Source organism: Ciconia boyciana, chromosome 3 (genome assembly GCF_034638445.1).
Source record: "Ciconia boyciana chromosome 3, ASM3463844v1, whole genome shotgun sequence".
Lineage (NCBI taxonomy): Eukaryota > Metazoa > Chordata > Aves > Ciconiiformes > Ciconiidae > Ciconia > Ciconia boyciana.
This window is the reverse complement of record NC_132936.1, coordinates 34130677-34150301: the sequence shown is the minus strand read 5'-3', so window position 1 is coordinate 34150301 and position 19625 is coordinate 34130677. Positions and strand designations below refer to the sequence as shown.

Here is a 19625-nt window from a genome sequence, read left to right as displayed (position 1 = left end):
AAAAGGCAGAAATCTGTGAGTGTGAACTGAAGCCTGACAACTCTGGTTAGAAACGAAGAACACATTTTTAATCATGAGGGTGAGAGCAAACGCTGGAACAACATGCTAAGCCTTCAGCTCATCAGGTCTTCACTACAGGCAGTGTTTCTGTCCAAAAGGCATGCTCTAGCCAAATACAAAATACGCTGCCGCTGCCCCTGCCAAATCCATCCTTGAATGTCATGTCAGTTTTATCCCCAAACTCTCAGGGGTCTTAGGAGCAGCCGAAACTGGCTGGTTACCACACTATTGCCCCCTCCGTTCCCGTCTCCTCCGGCACCCGTATATTCCTGAAGGTCCACCTCACCGCAACCCTTCCTCTGTCCAGTGGACAACCCGTGTTTGCACACTGCTGGTAAGGCAGCTGCTTCTGTCACCAAATAAGCATCTCCCTCACAGACCACTGCTCTGGGGCAGCTGCCATCCCCACTCTTCCCGATAAACATCCGCACCCGCTCGCTTTTCTCGTGGCCTGCTGGGGGGCACCGAGCTCTCCTCCAAGAGGAGAAATCCCCTCGGGGTGCACCTCCTCGGAGGGGAGATTTCCGCCATCTCCCTGCGGAGCGCGGGTTTCCCCAGGGCCCCCCCAGCCCCGCGGCACCGTCCCCCGGCGGCCCTGGGGCCCCGCGGCCGGGCGAGCGCCGCCCGGGGCGGCGGCGGGCGGCGCTGGGACGCCCCGCACGTCTCCGCGGTGCCGGCGGCCCGGTACCGCCGGTGCCCGCCGCCAGGGCTGGCCGCACCGGGCGGCGTGGGGCGGGCGGGGGATGGGGCGTGCGTGCGTGTCTCCTGTGGAAATCCCGGAGCCTCCAGCTCCGCCCTGCGCGTGTCCGTGGGCTGGGGCCGGGCGGGGGAGCAGCCCCGGCCGCCGCCGCCGCCGCCGCCCCGCCCCGCCATGCCGCAGCCGTAGGCAGCCCGCGGCCGCTCCCAGCCCTCGGCCTCTGCGGCCTCCGGGCGGCGCGGCGGCGGCGGGCCCGGCCCTGCCGTGCCCTGCCCGATGGGCAGCCTGCTGAGCGGGGTCAGCTTCAAGGAGCCCACCACGGTGGAGGACTGCGACTCCACCTGGGAGACCGACTCGGAGCCCGGGGCGGCGGATCCCGGCGGGGAGCCGCGGCGGCAGGAGGGGGTGTGCACCGCCGCGGGGGGCGGGGAAGAGCCGGTCGAACTGCCCGCCGCAGACTGCCGGCCCCAGGAGCCCCCGCCGCCCCCGTCCCCGCCGGAGGAAGGGGAGCGGGCAGAGGCGGACGCCACCGGCCCCGAGCAGGTACCGCCAGCGCCGGGCGCGCCCCCGCCTCGCCCTGCCCGCCGGCCGTGCCGCGGCGGGCCGGGAGGAGCGGCCGCGGCGGGGCGGGGGAGGCAGGGCGCGGGGCGGCGGGGACGGCCGGCGCTTGGCGCTGGCGTCTGCGCCGTGCGGCGCCGGGCCGGGCGCTCCCGGCGCTGCCCCGGCGCCGGAGAACGGGCGGAGCCGAGCCGAGCCCCGGGCTGTGCCGGGGCAGCCCCGCTCCCTCCCGCCCTCCCCGCTCTGCGGCACTCGCGGGCCGGAGCAGGGGCCCGGCTCGGCCCGGGCGGCTGCCGGCGGCTGAGGCAGCGCGGCGCGGGGACCTTCCCTCGCACACAGCGCGGCGGTGGCTGGCCCTAAACTCGCGCTTCATCTGAAGTAGAAATGAGCTGATTTCTCCCCCCCACCGTTATGGTAGCCCGCTCTTGGGAGAAAATTGAGGCCTTGAAGTCGTTGGCAGTCCCGCCGCTGCTGTTTCTAGAGAAGGTTCTGCTTTAAATTAAATGTAGCCTTGAACTCGGCCTCTTAAGCGGGTTAAAAATCTGAATATTGGATCATACGTGGCAACGGATTTGTGACTCCTCGGCGGGTCCGAGTGAGGAATTTTCAGAGCAAGTTTCTGTCTTTTAGGAACCGTTAAAAATGCCGACCCTGAAGAAATAAGGGGTTGCTTCGCCAGTAATTTTATTGGAGTTAGAGACGAATGCAGGGAGGACCAGCTGGGTCTTCTTTTACCCCGTTAGATGTATTATGTTTATATTTCGTTCAGAAACTGTGCAAAGTTAAATAAGCATAAGCGTTTTTCCCTTTTCTGCTTGATACACGGTGACACTCATGCCCGATAACTGAGCGTCGAGGGGTGCTGCTTGTTCAAGTAAGCGCGGTTTGCCTGTAGGTACGGTCAAAGCTGGTCTTGCAAATGCCCAGTGCGGTCACAGGGGACTTCCCTTTTTAGGCGTGACTTTAAGCTATTACATGTTTATTGCAAGGAGTGGAATGAATTTTTTTTTTCTCATTTGGCCTTTGGTTTTAGCGTCGAGACTCATTTTCCGAGACTGAAGAATACAAAACTCTCTGCTGCAGTATGGTTATAAAGAAATTGCAAGGAAAATAAAGTTGTTGGTAGCAAGTTGAAGTCTCTGTACACTGATGCTTCATTTTCTGTTTTTCTTCAATGCATGCAGCTTTTTCAAGTGTTCTCTGAAGTCAGTGGAGTTATTTCCATTGACCTTGGTGGGCTCTGGTTGTTCCAGGTCACAGCTTCCGAACGGCTGGGGGCCAGTACAAGTTCTCATACACGTGTATTCTCTCTAAGCAGGTTTTTGTTTTGGGGTTTAGTGGTTGTTCTTACTAGGCTTTAAATTTAAGTTCTTAGAAACAAATAATAGAAAATGGTTCAAGAAGGTGTTAGAACTGCAATTTGGCTTGTCCACAATTATTCATTTTCTTCCACAGGATGCAATGATCACAATTAAGTCAATGTACACATGACAAATAGTCTTTGCAAATAGTATGACTTCCTGTTCAAAATGAGCAGTGTCTCTGCATTTTCATGTTCAGTTACTTATTTCATCTTATGCTAGCACTTGCTAGGTTACTTTGAAGTCTTGCATTTGGAAATAAAAATCAACCTGTTGATTTAAATCAAATTCAATCTAATTGGAAGGACATTTCATAGTCTTACTTTTGTATTTTATTTTATTTTTTAATTTAAGTTTAAAATGTGTGGTGTTAAGTATTCAGCAGGGAGATTTTCAGTGTTTGACCAAATAGTAGGCAAATACATGCACTTCTGTATGTTTACATTGCTGAAAATCCATCATGAAAAATAATTATTTTAATATTACACAAATTTGCTATTTAGTGTTTGTGTATGGTTATTATCTACTTTCTAACTGTTTCAGAGTGGTGATGGAACTGAGCTGACAGCCAAGCCAAAGAGAAGCTTCTACGCAGCAAGAGATTTATACAAGTACCGACACCAGTATCCAGTAAGAACATTTTATGGTTTTAAATTGCCTTTTTAGTAGAAGACAGCACACAACCCAAACATTCCTAAACCTTTATGGTGCCTAATAAATATGAGAAATGAGAAGAATCAAAAAGCTGATGGAGAGGCCCAACATGTGCCAGTGGGAGAGGAGGGAAACTAGTGCAACGTCTTTTCATCCCAGGTATACATGAGATGTGTAAGCCTGGGAACAGTGGAAGGAGCCCAGGAAAGGGCTTGTGCCTTGAACATTGAAGACGGTAGATGATAGAGTTTGGACTTACTATTATTTGTGTCTTGGAAATTCCTTGAGACCAAAGTCAAGGTGCTGCTATGCTTGCTCCTCTAACCTCTGCCTCAGTAGGAGGACGTACCAGCCAGAAGGAACTTGCAGATCCTTAAACTGAGTCTTTAAGTGCATGAGTAATGCTAAGTGACTTCCAGTTTTCACAAAACTCTGAAATTTTTTTGTCCTCAAGTTATTCAGAGAGCACAATGTCACTTTCTGGATACTCTTGATAGGTTTTTGTAGGCTGATAATGTCCTATTTCCTTTCTTTTAGCAGAACTTTAAAGATCTTCGATATCAAAATGACTTGTGCAATCTCCGCTTTTACAAAAATAAAATCCCTTTTAAACCAGATGGTGAGTAATCTGTGGCAATAATAGTGATAACAAAAGAATGCTCACTAATAATAGTAACAAAGTGAAACTGTAGTGATAATTGCGGTGCTGACAAATTAAAGGTGTATAGTTATATATTGTACGACTTGAACCTCCCATGTTGGAGTAACATGTTGATAACATGGGAGCAGGTTATGCTTAAACCAGAGTTAGCTTTCCCTCTAGGGAGGTTTTCTCATGCATTTCCAGCGTGATGTAGTACGGGGCGTTGTTTGTAACTACTACTTAACAGTAGTAGCACTACCTTTTATTAAAGAAAGATAAAGTTGCTCCACTATGCTGCACAAACTCTTGCTGCTTGAATGGGAGTGGCAGGATATGGGTGTTATTCCTAGCGCTGTGTAAGGGAAAAAGAATGTGTTTTAACTACCTCGTGTGATTATTATAACAACAATAATAAAATCATTTCTCAAAGTTCCTAGTGGTTCTGGTAGTAGAGCAGGAACCTCATATGCAAGGTTCTGCACAAACACAGGATGAGCTGAAAGATGACAAACCCTGCTCTAGAGAGTTTGCAAGCAAAGTATGAGAGACAAGAAGGTAGCAGACAAATGGGGAAGCAGAAGGAGGCAATAAAACAGTCTTGGTTAGAATAGTAGATAGGACTCTTGGCACATGAGAGCTTAGCCATTGGCAAAAAAAATTTTGCAGGCCAAAAATAAGCTTTTGAGAGTTTTAAAAGAATGATGAGGAGGTTCCTTTGAAGATGTTTGTAGAAAGATCCTCTCAGCATGAGAGCAGCTTGGGAGGAAATATGTGGAGGCTGCCATTGAGGCAGGATCCTGTCGCAGGATCATTCTCATAGCAACAAATGGGTTCTGATAAGGTAGAAGGGACAGGTCACGAAAGGCTTTGGAAGTGAAAGCGTATAGTTTTTGTCTGATGTTACAGAAAAGGGCTTCACAATGGCAGAATGCAAAGCAAAAAAAAAAGAGGCAATAAAAAAAAGCCGCAGTCCAGAAACATGATCTTACCAGCAGCATTCAGGGTAGATATAAGCGTGACAAGAGGGCACTTTTCAAGGTCAGGAAAGAGGATGTTGAGATGCAAAACATCAAAGTTCTGATAGGAAGCTGGACGGGAAGGAATGTTATATAGAAGAATGTAAAGATGTACATATAGGAAGGTTGAAGATGAGAGCTGTTTATAGGCAAGATAGTGATAATATCTTCAGCAAGTGAGAAGACAGGCCAGGCTATGTGAAAGAAAGATAAGACCTTTGTTTTAATAATCTTGAGCTTTATCTTGATATCGACAGGCAGATGCTGAAGACTGTTTTTAGCTTGACTGGAAGAATAGTTAGATCTGTGAATTACCAGTACAGAGGTAGCAAATTCAGGAGACATTACACAGAGAACAGATACAGAAAGAAAGAGAAGGGTACTGAGGTCCATGTGAACCTGAGGACCAGGTGAACCTGAAACTGAAAGCCAGAAAAGGTTGGGGGAGGGGAGAGGGGGGATCCTTTAAACTGCAAAATGAAGGAGCAATTCAAGAGGATTAGCCACTAGAAGAGATAGTCATGAAAGCTAGAGGAGGGCTTCCCTCCTAAAATTTGTAAAGAATAAAACTTCTCTTAATATTTTATGAGAAAACCACAGTTGGTAGTGTCAAAGGTAGTTGATAGGCCATGGAGGCTGAAGTATTGATGGCTGTGAGCTCTGGTTATGTAGAAGTTTTTATTGAGAATGGGAAAGAGTAGCCACCACCTTGACCTAAGTCTGTGGATCTGTGAGAGTGGTCAGAGGGAGTCTAAGCTACCATGTTAGGGACTGAACTACCGGGGAATGTTATTAAAAAAAGACATTTGTAGTGCAATACTAGATCTGAAGTTTAATTCCATGACCTACAGATTTAGCTTATGGTTCTGACTCAGCGCTGGGCTCTATGTCTCTCTGCCCTGGAATTGAGCAGCAAGTTTCCCAATACTTGAAATGTAGGTTGGATACAGTACAGTGATGGTGGGAGGTCCTCTTTGCAAGGTCCTTTTCCAGCCTTGCTTGCACTGAAACCCCATGTTCTTACCAGGCTCTTTGGCTGCTTTCTCCATTTCTTGAAGAAAAGTGCCAAATGAGTTCTCCTTTGTCATTGAGACCCAAGTGGAAATTTTCACTAAGCGGGGGGAGAGAGAGATCTCAAATGTATAATAGGAGACTATCTAAGTGGGGCTTTGGGCTTTTTAGGCCACTCCTATGCTATTTGACTTTGGGAGAGGCCGTGTGGCAGTGGTAAAACTGTTGCCGGTTTCAGAGTAGAAACAGGCTAACACTGAGCATTCATTCATGAAAAGAGACAGTACAGGTTTTGGAACAAGGAACATCCTTTTATGTACTTTGTGCGTTTGTGCAGTGCCTGGAAAAGTGCCCTGACCCATGACTGAATTTCATGAGCACAGTTTCAGTGTGAAGAATGATTAATTTCCTTTCACATGTACTTTGTCCCCTTTTTCTATCACTGTGTCTTTCCAAGAGGAACTGACTGAACTCCACAATTGTTTTGAGACCACTAAAAGCTGCAATTCTCATTTGTTGAGCATGACCTGAGAACCCAAGGTCAAACTCATAGCAATGGCAGCAAGACTCTTGGCCACAGCTAATTGAGAAAGATTTCCCAATTGTGATGTTATTTGCAGCTGGAGAGATTCCTGGAATGGGAGATTTCTTAAAGAGTTAAGGCTTTGTTCTACTAAGATGAGATATCTATATATATAGATATATATGCAGAGTTTTGTCATGTTAAAGCAATGACAGGTGATTCATGATGCAATATTTTATGTAAGTGGTTTGTTAACCAGTCAGTTAACCAGTCAGTGTGATAAAGGGATCTAGGACATGAGAACTTTGGGGGAAGTATATTTTACAGAGGTTATTGTCACATACCTTCCGCTGGTAAGTAACTCAGTATAAGTCAGTTGGTTTTGTTTATATTGAAATTAGATAAATCTCTTATTTTTAATTAAGTTTTAGTAACTAAATTAATTTTAAATTAAATGGAATTTATTTATGGCTGTAATAGACCTTATTTCACATAGTATCTGAAAGAGAATTAAACTATTTATTCTATCATTATGTGAACACAGCATGTACTTTATGTAGCTGAATGCTGGTTTTGATGGCTACCTAACAGTTTTCAAATTATTTTTATGCAGGGGTTTATATTGAAGAAGTCCTAAATAAATGGAAAGGAGACTACGAAAAACTGGAACATAACCACACTTACATACAGTGGTTGGTCACTTATTACCTATTTCTGTTTCAAAGCATTAATTTGATTAAGTGTTCATATACTGTGAACCGTAATGTGCTTTTTCTTTTAACAGGCTTTTCCCACTGAGGGAACAAGGTCTGAACTTCTATGCTAAAGAATTAACTACATATGAAATTGAGGTAATACAAATTGAGCTCAATACAAGCCATCACATTAATTTTGATACATAACTGCTTTTTTTTATGTACAGTTGTTTTATATAATGCAGAAGTACTAGCTTTAGTGCCACTTAAAGTTTTGGACATATTCTTTGTTTGTTAGGAATTCAAGAAAACAAAAGAAGCAATTAGAAGATTCCTTTTGGCTTACAAAATGATGTTGGAATTTTTTGGAATAAAACTAATTGATAAAACTGGAAACGTAGCACGAGCTGCTAACTGGCAAGAAAGATTTCAACATTTGAATGAGTAAGTAATGACATGCACTCCACTCTAGAATTGCCATAGAATCTCTTTAGCCTTTTGTTTTCTAGAGAAAGGGAAGATCTATTTTCCAAAGATTGCCAGGAAAAAGAGAAAAAGAAATAGTCAATGCCTGGTTTGTGTCTGTGTGTGTACGTTCCTCCTTCCCCTTTTTTTGATCGTGCTTCTCACCCATTACCAGTCTAACTGACATCATTGCATTCCCTGAAAATACAACTTCAGATGGTGCTGAAGAAGATCACAGTTCCAAATTAATTTGTTTGTCATGCTGCTGAACGCATTTTCACCTGATCCCAAAGTGCTGCTCTCAGTTGGGAAGAACGAGTGGCTTATCTTTGTATTCACATTTCTTTTTGAGGAAAAAAAAAATTCTCCACACCTGTATGGAAGCTAAATAACAAGATTTCCCTCCCTCCTCAAAACATGAAATATTATGTATTTAACACTTTTTAATTGCAGTGCTTAACTGGAGGGGTTTAGACACACATTAAGTCAAACTTTAGCCCAACTTTCAGCAAATTGCATGTCGCTTTTCATCGGCATCATGTGGAGCGTAAGTTTGCACTGAATTTTGTCCCATGCGGATTAATTGTATCAAAATCTCTTTTCAAATCTTGTGTTCGCTTTCCTAATACCTCTGACCTTAGAGCTGAAGATTGTTTTCTTGCAATATTTTGTTCTCCCGTCCAAATGAAAGCTTGTAGGTAGAATTGCTGATGGATAAGTTTGGGTGAATAATGGGAATAATTTGTTACAAATTTTACTTTAATATTATATGAGCCAATATGGGTGTTGGCTCAGACTCAGGCCACAGATAAAACAGGGTTTCAGGAAGCCAAATGTTACTCACTGCACATTTTTACACTGTAATTCCTATATTCTCACCAGTGAGTAGCTACACAGTTTTAAGTCAGGAATTGTGACTCTTTTTACCATCTAAAACCTCTTTTTACCATCTCTTTTTACCATCTCTTTTTACTTTTGACTCTTTACTTTTTACTTTTGACTCTTTTTACCATCTCTTTTTAGCCATCTAAAATTTAGGCATTTAAGTTTTACTGTTTAGTTAGGTGTGCTTTATGAGGGAAAGAGCTCTTCACAAGCACTTCCAGAAGATAGTTCATTCCATTTATCTTAAACACTTCTTATGACAGTGGGGCTTGCTCTCCAGAGGTGCCTGTTTTTCTCCCAGCACTGACTGTATCAGCAATGCAGGTCACCAGTCTAGACTGGAGACCCAGCTTCTAAATAGCTTAAGTGAAGTGCCGTGAATCCTGTTCTGTAGCGGTATTACTGCAATACACTACAAACCCCATATTTTATGAAGTGACTGGGTTTTCTTCTCAGAAAGAATACATACAGCAGAAGGAATCAAAATCAGAACACACTTTGATTTTATTTTTTTTCAGCCTGTTGCCTCAGTGCATTTTACAGACACTAATTTTCACTCACAACATCCTAGCAAAGGAGGTGCTAGCAAGCTTCAGCAGCTGTGAGAAATTAAATACAGGAAGCCTGAAGTACACACCTGGAGTGACAAAAAGGAGTGAGGAATTGCAGTTCCAGTTCTGTATCTGTAAGGTGGTGGGTTTTTTTTCTGATTCAATGGAATTTTTTCACCCTTTTCTTCCAAAGGTCTCAACACAACTACTTGAGAATCACTCGAATTCTGAAAAGTCTTGGCGAGCTTGGATATGAGAGTTTCAAATCTCCCCTGGTAAAATTTATTCTCCATGAAGCTCTTGTGGAAGATACCATTCCCAACATTAAGCAAAGTGCTCTAGAATATTTTGTGTATACTATTAGAGACCGAAGAGAAAGGAGGAAGCTCCTGAGATTTGCCCAGCAACATTATACGCCCTCAGAGCATTTTATCTGGGGACCCCCAAGAAAACAGAAGACGGAGGGAAGCAAAACAAATAAAAAGCCAGCATCTCCAATTTCTATTCACAATAATTATATTTCTAAGCATAAGAAACCAAAAGAGCCTAAGAATACATCAGCAAGTGGAAGCTCAGCTGGTAAAACAACTGAAGAAAGAAAGGTAGAACTCACAAAAAATGGGGAAGAAAATGACCAGGATAAACAAGAAATGAACTGTGATGCTGTTAGGCAGAACAACAGTGAAAAGAACAGCGATACTGATACCGGCCAGCTTTCAAAATCGGAAGAAATTAATGGTAATTCAGACAGAAAGGAGGATGCTTTTCATTCAAAAAAAGATGATGAAAATCTGAACAATGACTGTGGAAATCACCCAGGCACTATAGAGAAAGATTTATGTGACACTGAGAATTCTTCAAATAACACATCAGCAGATCTACAAGATAACCTTGATAAGGATATGCTTTCAGGGGGGACCACCACAAAAAACAAGGATGAGCTCAAATCATGAGTCTGAGGTTAAAAATCATTATGTTTCATATTGAATGAAGCAAATTATTCATTGCTTCTTCATTTTGGGTGAAATTTCCGTCTAGTGTAGTATAAAATGTTCATGAGACTATGCTTACTGGAATGCATCAGATTAGGCTTCTGTTAGGTTAATGAATTTTATTTTTTTCAACCTCAGTTTATCAGCAGTCAACCAGGTGTGGCTCTTTAAAACAATCATGTATATTCAAAGCTAAGGAATTAATTATCTTTTCCAGACAGACTGCATAGAAAAGCTTATCTACTTTTTTGCCATTAAATTCATCCAGTATTTTTAAAAAAAAAACAAAACCAAAAGCGCAACTTACTAGAAAGCCTTGGAACATCAGAATTTTTAAGTTTCTTTTAATAGGTTTTAAGTGTTGATTTCCTTTTGTGAAATGACTAGAAATTATTTCGAGAGCACAGTTTTTTCCCTAGTGGATATTTTTTTAGGAGCTACGTTCATGCTTAACGGCAGTATTTGCACAGCATCTTTTACCTTAGATGAGCATCCTTGTTGGAGACACTTAGTAACAGATATCAAAATGTCCTATGCAGCTAGGTATCATTGTACATTGAATAAAAGTTTAACTTACAATGAAACTGTATCCACAGCTTTTGGGTACAAGGGAAGTTGCACTTTAGACTTCTTTTAGTCCCTGTTAAGTTCTCTCTTCTCTTGACTCATTTGTTACTACTACTAATTTGCAGGGAGGGATCTCTTTGATCACTCAGATTTGGGCTCAGTGTGAAAGCTCTCTGTTGATCAGCTGTAATAAAACAACTCCCCCAGCTGGGTTCAGCACCTGGAAAGCCTCTGGACAGTGTCTTCACCACAAAGCACTGCTTAATCATCAATCATGTATGTATTTTCTATTTAAAAGTGTATATATTATCCACTGCCTTTAATGTATTTTTGATGAAATGTTACGAGGCAAGTGGCTGACTACAGTTTGAGTGTCAGAGTGCTACAGGACTTTATTCAAGTCTTATAACTCAAAATGACAAAGTCTTCAGGGGTTTCAGAGTATAGACAAAATGTCTTGTATTTTTCTGTTTCGCTAATTCCCATCATGGCAGTGCATCATCCATTGCTTTCCCCAGGTAGCACTGTTTCTTGGGATCAAATAGAGCGGCAGTTAGAGATCTTGGTACCCATGGACAAAGATTAGGCTCTTTCCATCCTAAAGAGGCAGGGAAGAAGGAAGACGTATCCCTCCTTCTGCTGTGGTGACTTGTAAGGAAAGGAATGTATGTACCTGGATTTTTTTAAGGGTAACCCAGATCGCTCAAGGAGGTATTAAGTCTGTCTGAGCAGAAATGCCCCAGAGAATTCCTCCCGCAGCCACCGCCCCTTTAAAGCTGGAAAGGTGCTGAGAAGCCTCCCACAATATCTGGACTTGAACTAGGATCCCCTTGTTCACGTTTGCCTCTGACCTTCAGAGCAGAAGGGGACAGGAAGTGCTGAGATAAAATTGGTCGGTGTAGTTAAGGACTCTGACCCCACGCACGCACACAGGGAGGACTGCTTTATGTTCTGCCTGTGACTTTTTAAATCTTGAGTGCCTAACCATGCCAACTTAATAGCGTTGTTTTTACATAGTTATTTCTTGAATGACATAGGGAAAATTTATACCCTGTGTATGAGGAACATAATTATAAGGTAGGTAGTTATACACAGCCTTCAATTTATGGACTTTAGTATTAAGGTTAAACACTTTAAAAAAAATGCATAGTGTTCAAGTGAAATAAGGGATGCTGGGGGTGTTATTGTATTTATACTGTAATTTGATTGAACATTGATGACCTCAGGAGATCTTTTGTCTACTGAACAAAAAAAAAAAAAGAGAAATCTTGCTCTAATTTTAAACCAGAAAGCTCTCGGGATGTGCATCCAAAAGATTTCTCTGCAGTACGGTATTCTGTTAATGTGACACAGCTTTCACCTGTACATGCTTGCTGGTTCTCCACTCATATTTAAGTATTTAATGTACTTTTAATCTGGCAGGGCTGTCAGTGTATCTGAAAGGGCCCAGTGTATCTGAAAATACAGTCAAGAACTTTGGGACTCATATCCTTATTAACTCTGCAATTTTTTTATTTATTTTTTTTAAAATCTGCAACTCAGTATATTTCTATCAGTTTTCATAGAAGTGAGAAGAGTAGTGGCATACCAATTGCCTACAAAAGAACTAGGGGGATTAGGTAAGTGAGGTTGGTTGTGTCAGGTGGGCTCCTGCACTCTGTAATATTTTGTCTTACAGCTTTATCAACAGAATTACTCCCATGGGACACTTCAGATTTAACTAACAAATTCTGCTCTATGTAAAACGTGATGGTTTATCATTCTTTTCATGGAGGAGCTGTTTCTTCTGATTTTGGAAGTGCTTAAAAGAAGGATTCATTGCAGGGCAATCATACAGTGTAGCATCCTATTGAGATGTGTGAGGATCAAGTGGGTGCACTGTATGCATTGCATTACAGAATCATGGCCTGAGCAAACAGAAGCACCCCGTGCTTGAAGTTTCTAAGTATTGGCTTTCAGGTTTACAGTACAATATATGCTGAAATGATTGTATTCTCATAAATGCCAGTACTTAGTTATTTAACCATTCAGAATGGTTAAATAACCATTCAGTTATTTAACACTTCAGAAACTGAGGATGTGCAAAGAAAAGACATTTGCTCACTGTTAAACTTGTTTTTGTCTTGCTATACGCTTAAGTATCAGGGATTTCTGTGTACTTGCTATGATGATGCATTTTGGCACAGTGTTTTACTGGAATCTGAGCTATTCATTTATTATTTGAACAGAACCTCCCATACAGGGGTTCTTTCCTCATACGTAGATCTGAGTAGCTTCTGGTACTGTTAAGTGGCAGTAGTGTGTATATGCACACACCTGTGAATTTGATTTTAAGTATCCTATGACGAGGGGATATGAATGCGCAACTTGACAAAATGTTGCTGAGTACACACATGCAAGTGAAGGCAATAGTACAAATGCAAAAATGCAGCACTTTAAGATTAGTTACAGCTCTGTGCCCTACTGTCCAGGACGTAGCTGTGCCTCGGTACCTGGTATTGTGTTGGCGTAGAGACTGAAAGCTTGGGTACGTGAGGTGTGCACCACAGACCATTCCGATAAGAAGAGCAGTTATGCATGTGCACATATCTAGGAGCAGAACTGAGCTCTTGGTGTCCATATTGCTCATATTTAAAGGCATGATCCTGAAGGATGCTAAAAATATTTGCAATAAGCCTTTGAGAGCTGTTCCCTGGCTTGGTCAGCTCCTCAGTTTCCTGCTGTAAGACTGCAGCAGTCTGATGTATTAGGTATTTGTATAATCATAGTTAATATTTCATGTAACCTAGTGTAAGTCTCCTGGAATTATTCCAGGATAATACTAATAATCTGCAGTTGCATATACCTGTACTATAACCAGAAAGTTTACAGACCTTAGAAGCTTTGTATAATTTTGATGGATGATCCAATAAGGTAAGTCAAGGAAGATTTACTAGATTTAAATGGAAAACAGCTCTTGCTTGTTTTTAAATAAAATTTATGTATATCTGTTTAACTGAATTATTTTTTGCACCTTTCTTTTCCTGATGGTACTGATCACAAATTGTCGTAAGATAGATATGTTTAATTGAAAATGTAACTCTTATTACACCATAGTTTTACAGCTAACATACCATATTGAATTTCCTTGACAAAAGCTGTATTTATGAATAAGATGGAAGTATGTGAAGTAAGTTTTGCCATTAATAAAAGTGTGACAATATCATGCTAATGATGGACATTGTCCTAAGAGCTACCAGTGTGGATCAGAACCAAAGATGTTTCTAGCCTTGTATCCTGCCTCCAGCAGTGGCCACCAACAGATGGTGTGAAACAAAGAACAGATAAGGTGAGCCCATTTTTGTCCAGGAATTTTTCCATTTTTGAACTCACAGTTTCTTTCAGCCTCCACAGTCCCTTGTGGCTGTGAGTTCCATGTTTTAATTATGTTTTGTGTGGAAAAAATAATCTCTTGTTTGTCTCGGATCTGTTTATTCAAGAATTGCTAGTGCATTTGAACACAGTTACTAAAAGCACTGTAAGATGAACAGTAATCCACTTCAAGTCAGTTTTTAAAAGCCGTGGCAGATTCTAATAAAATACCTGCTTAGGCAGAAGATGTCCTATGTTTCTGTCCTTAGGCAGAAGATGTCTGCTTAGGCAGAAAACTTGTCCTATGTTGATGACAATATTATCTTACTTGTCCCTTCTGAATACATTTTTACACATAAATCCTTTTGTATGAAGTATTAAAAGTCAGATTCCAACTGCAGAACAGACTTTTTTTTTTTCCTGTCGGCATAAAAGCAAGATCAGTCAAAGGCAAATCCTGTTCCTAGCCCACACCTGAGTGAGGTACCTCTGGATTTGGAGACACCAGCATAAATGGGTGTAACGTGATCATGTAGAAGGTGGAAATACTATCTGGGGTTTGCTGAGAACCATACTCTTCATTCCACATTTTGGTAACTTACTTTGATACGTGTCCCCAGTTCCAATTGCAATTGGAGTAACTGCCCAAACAGTGTTTTTGACGGCCATCGGAACCTGAAAATGAAGGATGGGTCAAAAAGGCCTAAGCATGGGCAACCCGCCCTCTATTCATGTCAGGTCAACACCATAGATTCGCTACTAACAGGTATTTAGATGCAGTTCTCCAAGGGGAGTGTAAATTGTGTCTCTCTAATATCTCTGTGCTCTGTATTGTCTGTGAACTATTTCTTTTTGTGAAAGCTGTGTTCCTTTTACGGCCCATGTTCTTAAGTATACTTACTTAAGACCATTGGGGAAAGCAAGAGTTTATTTTAAAGAATATATTTAATACATGCCATACCTAATGGACTCCTAAAATATAGTTCAAAAGCTATAGAGATCAATTAAATAGAGACCTCCTGTGGCTTTACATTTACAATCACCTTTATTTTCAAAAGCATTAAGCTGTTTGCTATAAAATAACAAATGCGAGAATTGGCAAATTGTTCTGAAAGAAGTCTCTTACTTCCTAGAAACTTGGCACTTTTTAATTCTACCACGCTTACAAGTCTAGTGGCGCATTCATCAACTAAAGTTTATTGTGAAATATACTGAATGTATTTACTCCTGTGGCTAACTATGTGAAAATTATTGTTTTGCAGTAAAAAAGGTTATGGCACTTACATTTTTGGGATCTGCTGAAGCATGTTTGCTAATCATTAGTTGCTCTTTTTTCTGTGTTTTAACCTGTTCCATGGTTGTTTGCCCTTTATGCAGTTTGAGTTCAGCAACAGATGATTAGGTATCGTTTTGCACTGATAAAATTTGGAAATATCGTAGACTTCCTTGTTAAAATGTATTCTAAGAAAAAAGTGCAGTAAAAAGAAAAAATCCAAAACCCAACAATTTTTACTTGCAAAATGAAACAGCTACATGTCAGTTTTTATGAATGGTCCTGCTCTCTTCTCTGTATTCCTTTGCAGTGTTTAATTACAGAATGCTGTGCATGTTTGGTAGTACCAATACCATATGTATGTGGTAGGAGTGGTAACCAGTTTCTGGATTTGTAATGCACTATAAAGATATATTTTATAATTCTGTAACTGTATGGCAGTGTTATGCCAAAACAATTGTATAAACATAAAAAGCAATAGTTTATGTTGCTTACTGCTATATTTTAAATCGTTTGTAAAATGAAATACTTGGATTTCCTTTCAGGTAAATATATTTTTAATAACAGCAGCCAAAAACTCTAAGCTAATAAAGCTTCTTCATTTAGCAGCATTGTTTTAGCAACATGTACAAATATTGTGTAGCTCTAATAATGTGTAATTGCTGTTTGGCGCTTGTTTGTATAGTCGTCTGTAAATGTATTAACATTTAAAAGTAGGGCATTAAAGGCTCTGGTCCTGCTTTTTTGTTGTCAGTGGCAAAACCACCATGGATAGCAGAGGAACAAGGGAAGGCCCAGAGTCAGCTTTACTAAAAGTTTGGGGGTTTTTTAACTTAAGAAAAATATATACTGTGAAAACACTGTTAACATTACAGGGTAAAATATCTATCATGATCGTGCAGGCAGAAACCCTCCAGAGCAGTGCCAGCAACTGGCTACTGCTGCTTAAACTTACCAGGGAAACATTTAACCTGCTGGTTGTATTTATCCTGTGCTGAAGCTGTAGAATTGGATAGCTTCAACTCCTTTTCTCCCCAGTTTTGTAGTAAGCTGTTACTCACATAGTGGGACTGCAGATTTATGTAGCTCTATAAAGGGCCCAGCAGGTTTGGAGAAGGCTTCTTATTCTCACACGTTTCTTCTCAAAGCGAGGAGAAGCAGGTGCTCCTTATGCAGAAGGAGGGCTTCATGTGTGGTCCGTATCTCAAACAAAGCTTGGCGTTAGCATGGCTATATTAACTTACTTTCATGTTGTCAGGTCACCCGGGGATGGGGTTGAACTGGTAGGCAATAACACGATGTGTCAGTGTGTTGGTTTCCCCAGAAAATTCAGTTGCAGCTCCCTGAGGCAATCGCGATGGTTCATCTGCTCATTGGCAAAGACTGGCTGCAAGGCAGTTACCCTCTTCTACCCTTGGAGTATAAACTTCACAACTAAAGGGCCATGGCCTGTATGGAGACACTTAAATATGTTGCTGGCTGTTGTACCAGCAACTCCAGACTTTGAGCATGTCTTCAGTAAAAAGATCCTTCCTGTGTGAGCATGGACCCTCATGGGTGCCAGAGCCGCTTCTGAAAAGTTGTCTTGGGGCTCATTACAAGGGTAAGAACGTAAACTGGTAACCCAAAGCTAGCTGGCCCCAGTTAAATGGAGACAAACCAGCTTCTGGAGGAGGTGGAACGAGGGGGTGATGGGCCCAGCACCCCGTGCCTGCTGCCTTCCCAGGCCGAAGGGGCAGGCACCCACCTAGGAACGCAGCGACATTTCATGTGTGTCGGTGCCTTTGGGTCAGTAAAGGAGCTCACTGCTCTGTCCCCACATCCATGAAAACACCGTGGTGGATGGAAATACATGCATATATCTCCGGACATACATTCACCTGCTTTGCTTTCTTTTGGGGGCTGAAATCTAGGAATTTTTCATCTGCCAGGGTGACGGGGGGCATGCAGAGCGCGCTCCTGTGTCAGTGGGAAGAGCACACAGCAAGGAAGGACCGAGATGACAGCGCTTGCGTTTTGTGCGAGGAGAGTTGGGAAGCACTTTTATTATGCACAGAGCGGTGGTGGAGACAGCTGAAATAAATCCAAACTACCTCTGTTGTTTAGGGAGTTAAACCACAAGGTTTTGTTTTGATTTTGTTGTTTCACTGAAATATTTTTCTAACAGAGCTGTGCCATAAAATTGGGACGAGAATATTTTATTTTTATATATGCAGATGATCTTGAGCAAGGCCTAAAATGTTTACAACGATCACGTTAATTGCAAAAATGTGATTTAGCTAACAAAACCTGGGAATACTCTTAAAATTACATTTTAATGGATTTATTTTGCTTTGTTTGTCTGGGCTGGGTAATAAACTAGAAGACAAAGTATTAAATATCTTCACTCCCTGGCGTCAAACAGGCCAAGTATTATCACTTCAAAGTTAAATCAGTAAGTGTGACTGGAGAGTATCTGCAGTTTAAAAATAATCCTCCAAAGAAGCAGCAAAAGTATCTACCAAAGTATTTTGCCACTAAATAAAGATATATAATGACACTGCTTTTTAAACGTTAGCTTCACATATCTTCTGAGGTGGATTACATTGTAGTCAAAACTCTAGTATGACTTTATTGACTCATTTGTACCCAGTATGACAGTTGCACTTCAGCTCTATGAAGCCTGTCCTTCAAAGCGTGGCTCTCTTCAGCAGGGGCAGGAAGAGTGGATGTTTAGAATCACCGGAGTCCCCGGTTTTGTCCCCACCTTGGACGGCTGTCACTCCTGGCTGGCCCAGAGAGTCTGGGGTCAGGCTCATAACACAGCCCTGCTCCCACCTCTCCAAAGATGCTGTAATCAAACGCGCTTCGTTTCTCCATAAGGAGATGAGCTGAAGATTTGGCTTTCTCAGAGCTGGCCTGGGATCTGCCACTCACGGCCGGGGTCCGGGGCTGGGCAGGGGGTTGTTCTGCCCATTGCTGGGGTCTGATTCCTGCAGGCTAAGTTATGCGCCTGGTGTGTTTATTGTCCTGCCTGAGTGCAATTACTTGCAGCAATTACTTGCAGCTTGGACCCTTCCTTATGGTTAATCTTGGTCTGCATGTTATGGGGCAAGCTTAAAAGTAATTTCCTGAGAATTCACCCTGTGAAAAGCCAATTTATGAAGATTTAATTATGCCCAAGTATTTGCCTTACCTGATAAACTCTTGGAAGGCTTTTAAAATATTTTGATATAGTATATGCAATGCATTAGACATTTTTGCAGGCAATATTCTATAGACATCGTAATTTCAAGGCTTACTGAATGTAGGAAGAACATTTAAAATTCAACTGACTCTTTCTATTTTTATTTAATGTATAAATCAGACATAATTCATGCGTAGTTCCTTCCAGGTTTAGACATTTATTGAGCACTATGTATGGTTATAAACATTTTGTGGCAGCTGTTTCAAATTTCAGAATAGAAATAGAAAAAAAAAGAAACCCCATATTTTCACTTCTCCAATTTCCTTTGAAAGCTTAAACAAGGAAGCTTCTAATTTTCTGCTTCCAAACTGGCAGCTGGAATTAGGGCTTTGAATTACTTCTGAGAACTAGGACTTGGGACCTTCAGCCCTATATGGGACCCTCAGTCACTTGGAGGCAAATCTGTAGTACTTAGTAAACTAAAAATGCAGAAATGTAACAGAATTTTCCAAAACTACAAGGCACCTAATGCTGATACTCAATTAACACGTGCTTGCAGGGAGTCTGTGAAGGGTTTCTCTGCATCTAGGGGAAGCTCAGGAACAGTCTAGTTCTTCAGTCAGTTTTGAAAAGGTTATCATGAAACCCCACATTTTAACTCTTCACTTAAAAATAAGAGTTCTTTCTTTTTTCTCTTTTTTTCTTTTACGGTAAGGACACAGTGATAATGGCACGTTTTTTACAGTTTGATCTGTAAAACAAACCTTTGCTATGCTGATGTGCGTCAACAACACCCCCCGTGCTGGTGGCTGCTTCTTACCCACCCTGAGTCACCGCCATGGCACACTCAAAGCCATCCCTGCTCGGTGATCGTGCCCGGCTGGGAGTGCCCAAGACCATGGCGCTGACCTGCGTACCTAGCACTGGTGGCCACGGTCCTTCATGGCCTCAGTCACTGTGGTGGGTGGAGGTGATCACGCCCAGGAGCTCTTCAGTGAGGAAAGCTGGATCTGAAGTGGCATCTGCTTTCTCTTCCCCACGCCCAAATTCAGTCCCTTTATAAGGTGGTTGAGTTTTGAGGTAATTCCCAGCCCCAGGCCTCTGCCCTGAGCTTCACACTGCCCGATCCTGGCGGGGACGTTACCGTCCAGGCTGCA

At 42.2% G+C, this 19625-nt stretch overlaps 1 protein-coding gene across 2 annotated transcripts; it reads left to right on the top strand.

Moving 5' to 3' along the window:
- Positions 1–895: 895 nt before the first annotated feature.
- OGFRL1 (opioid growth factor receptor like 1) lies at positions 896–17664 on the top strand. Of its 2 annotated transcripts, none has more exons than XM_072855273.1 (7): positions 896–1300; positions 3220–3306; positions 3871–3949; positions 7137–7215; positions 7308–7374; positions 7517–7662; positions 9313–17664. In XM_072855273.1, the coding sequence occupies exons 1-7, from the start codon at positions 1034–1036 to the stop codon at positions 10070–10072; spliced, it is 1485 nt and encodes a 494-aa protein (XP_072711374.1). In that variant the 5' UTR covers positions 896–1033; the 3' UTR covers positions 10073–17664. The 2 variants fall into 2 exon arrangements, with proteins under 2 accessions (XP_072711374.1, XP_072711373.1); XM_072855272.1 differs by having other exon boundaries at positions 3868–3949; positions 9313–17663.
- Positions 17665–19625: the final 1961 nt, after the last annotated feature.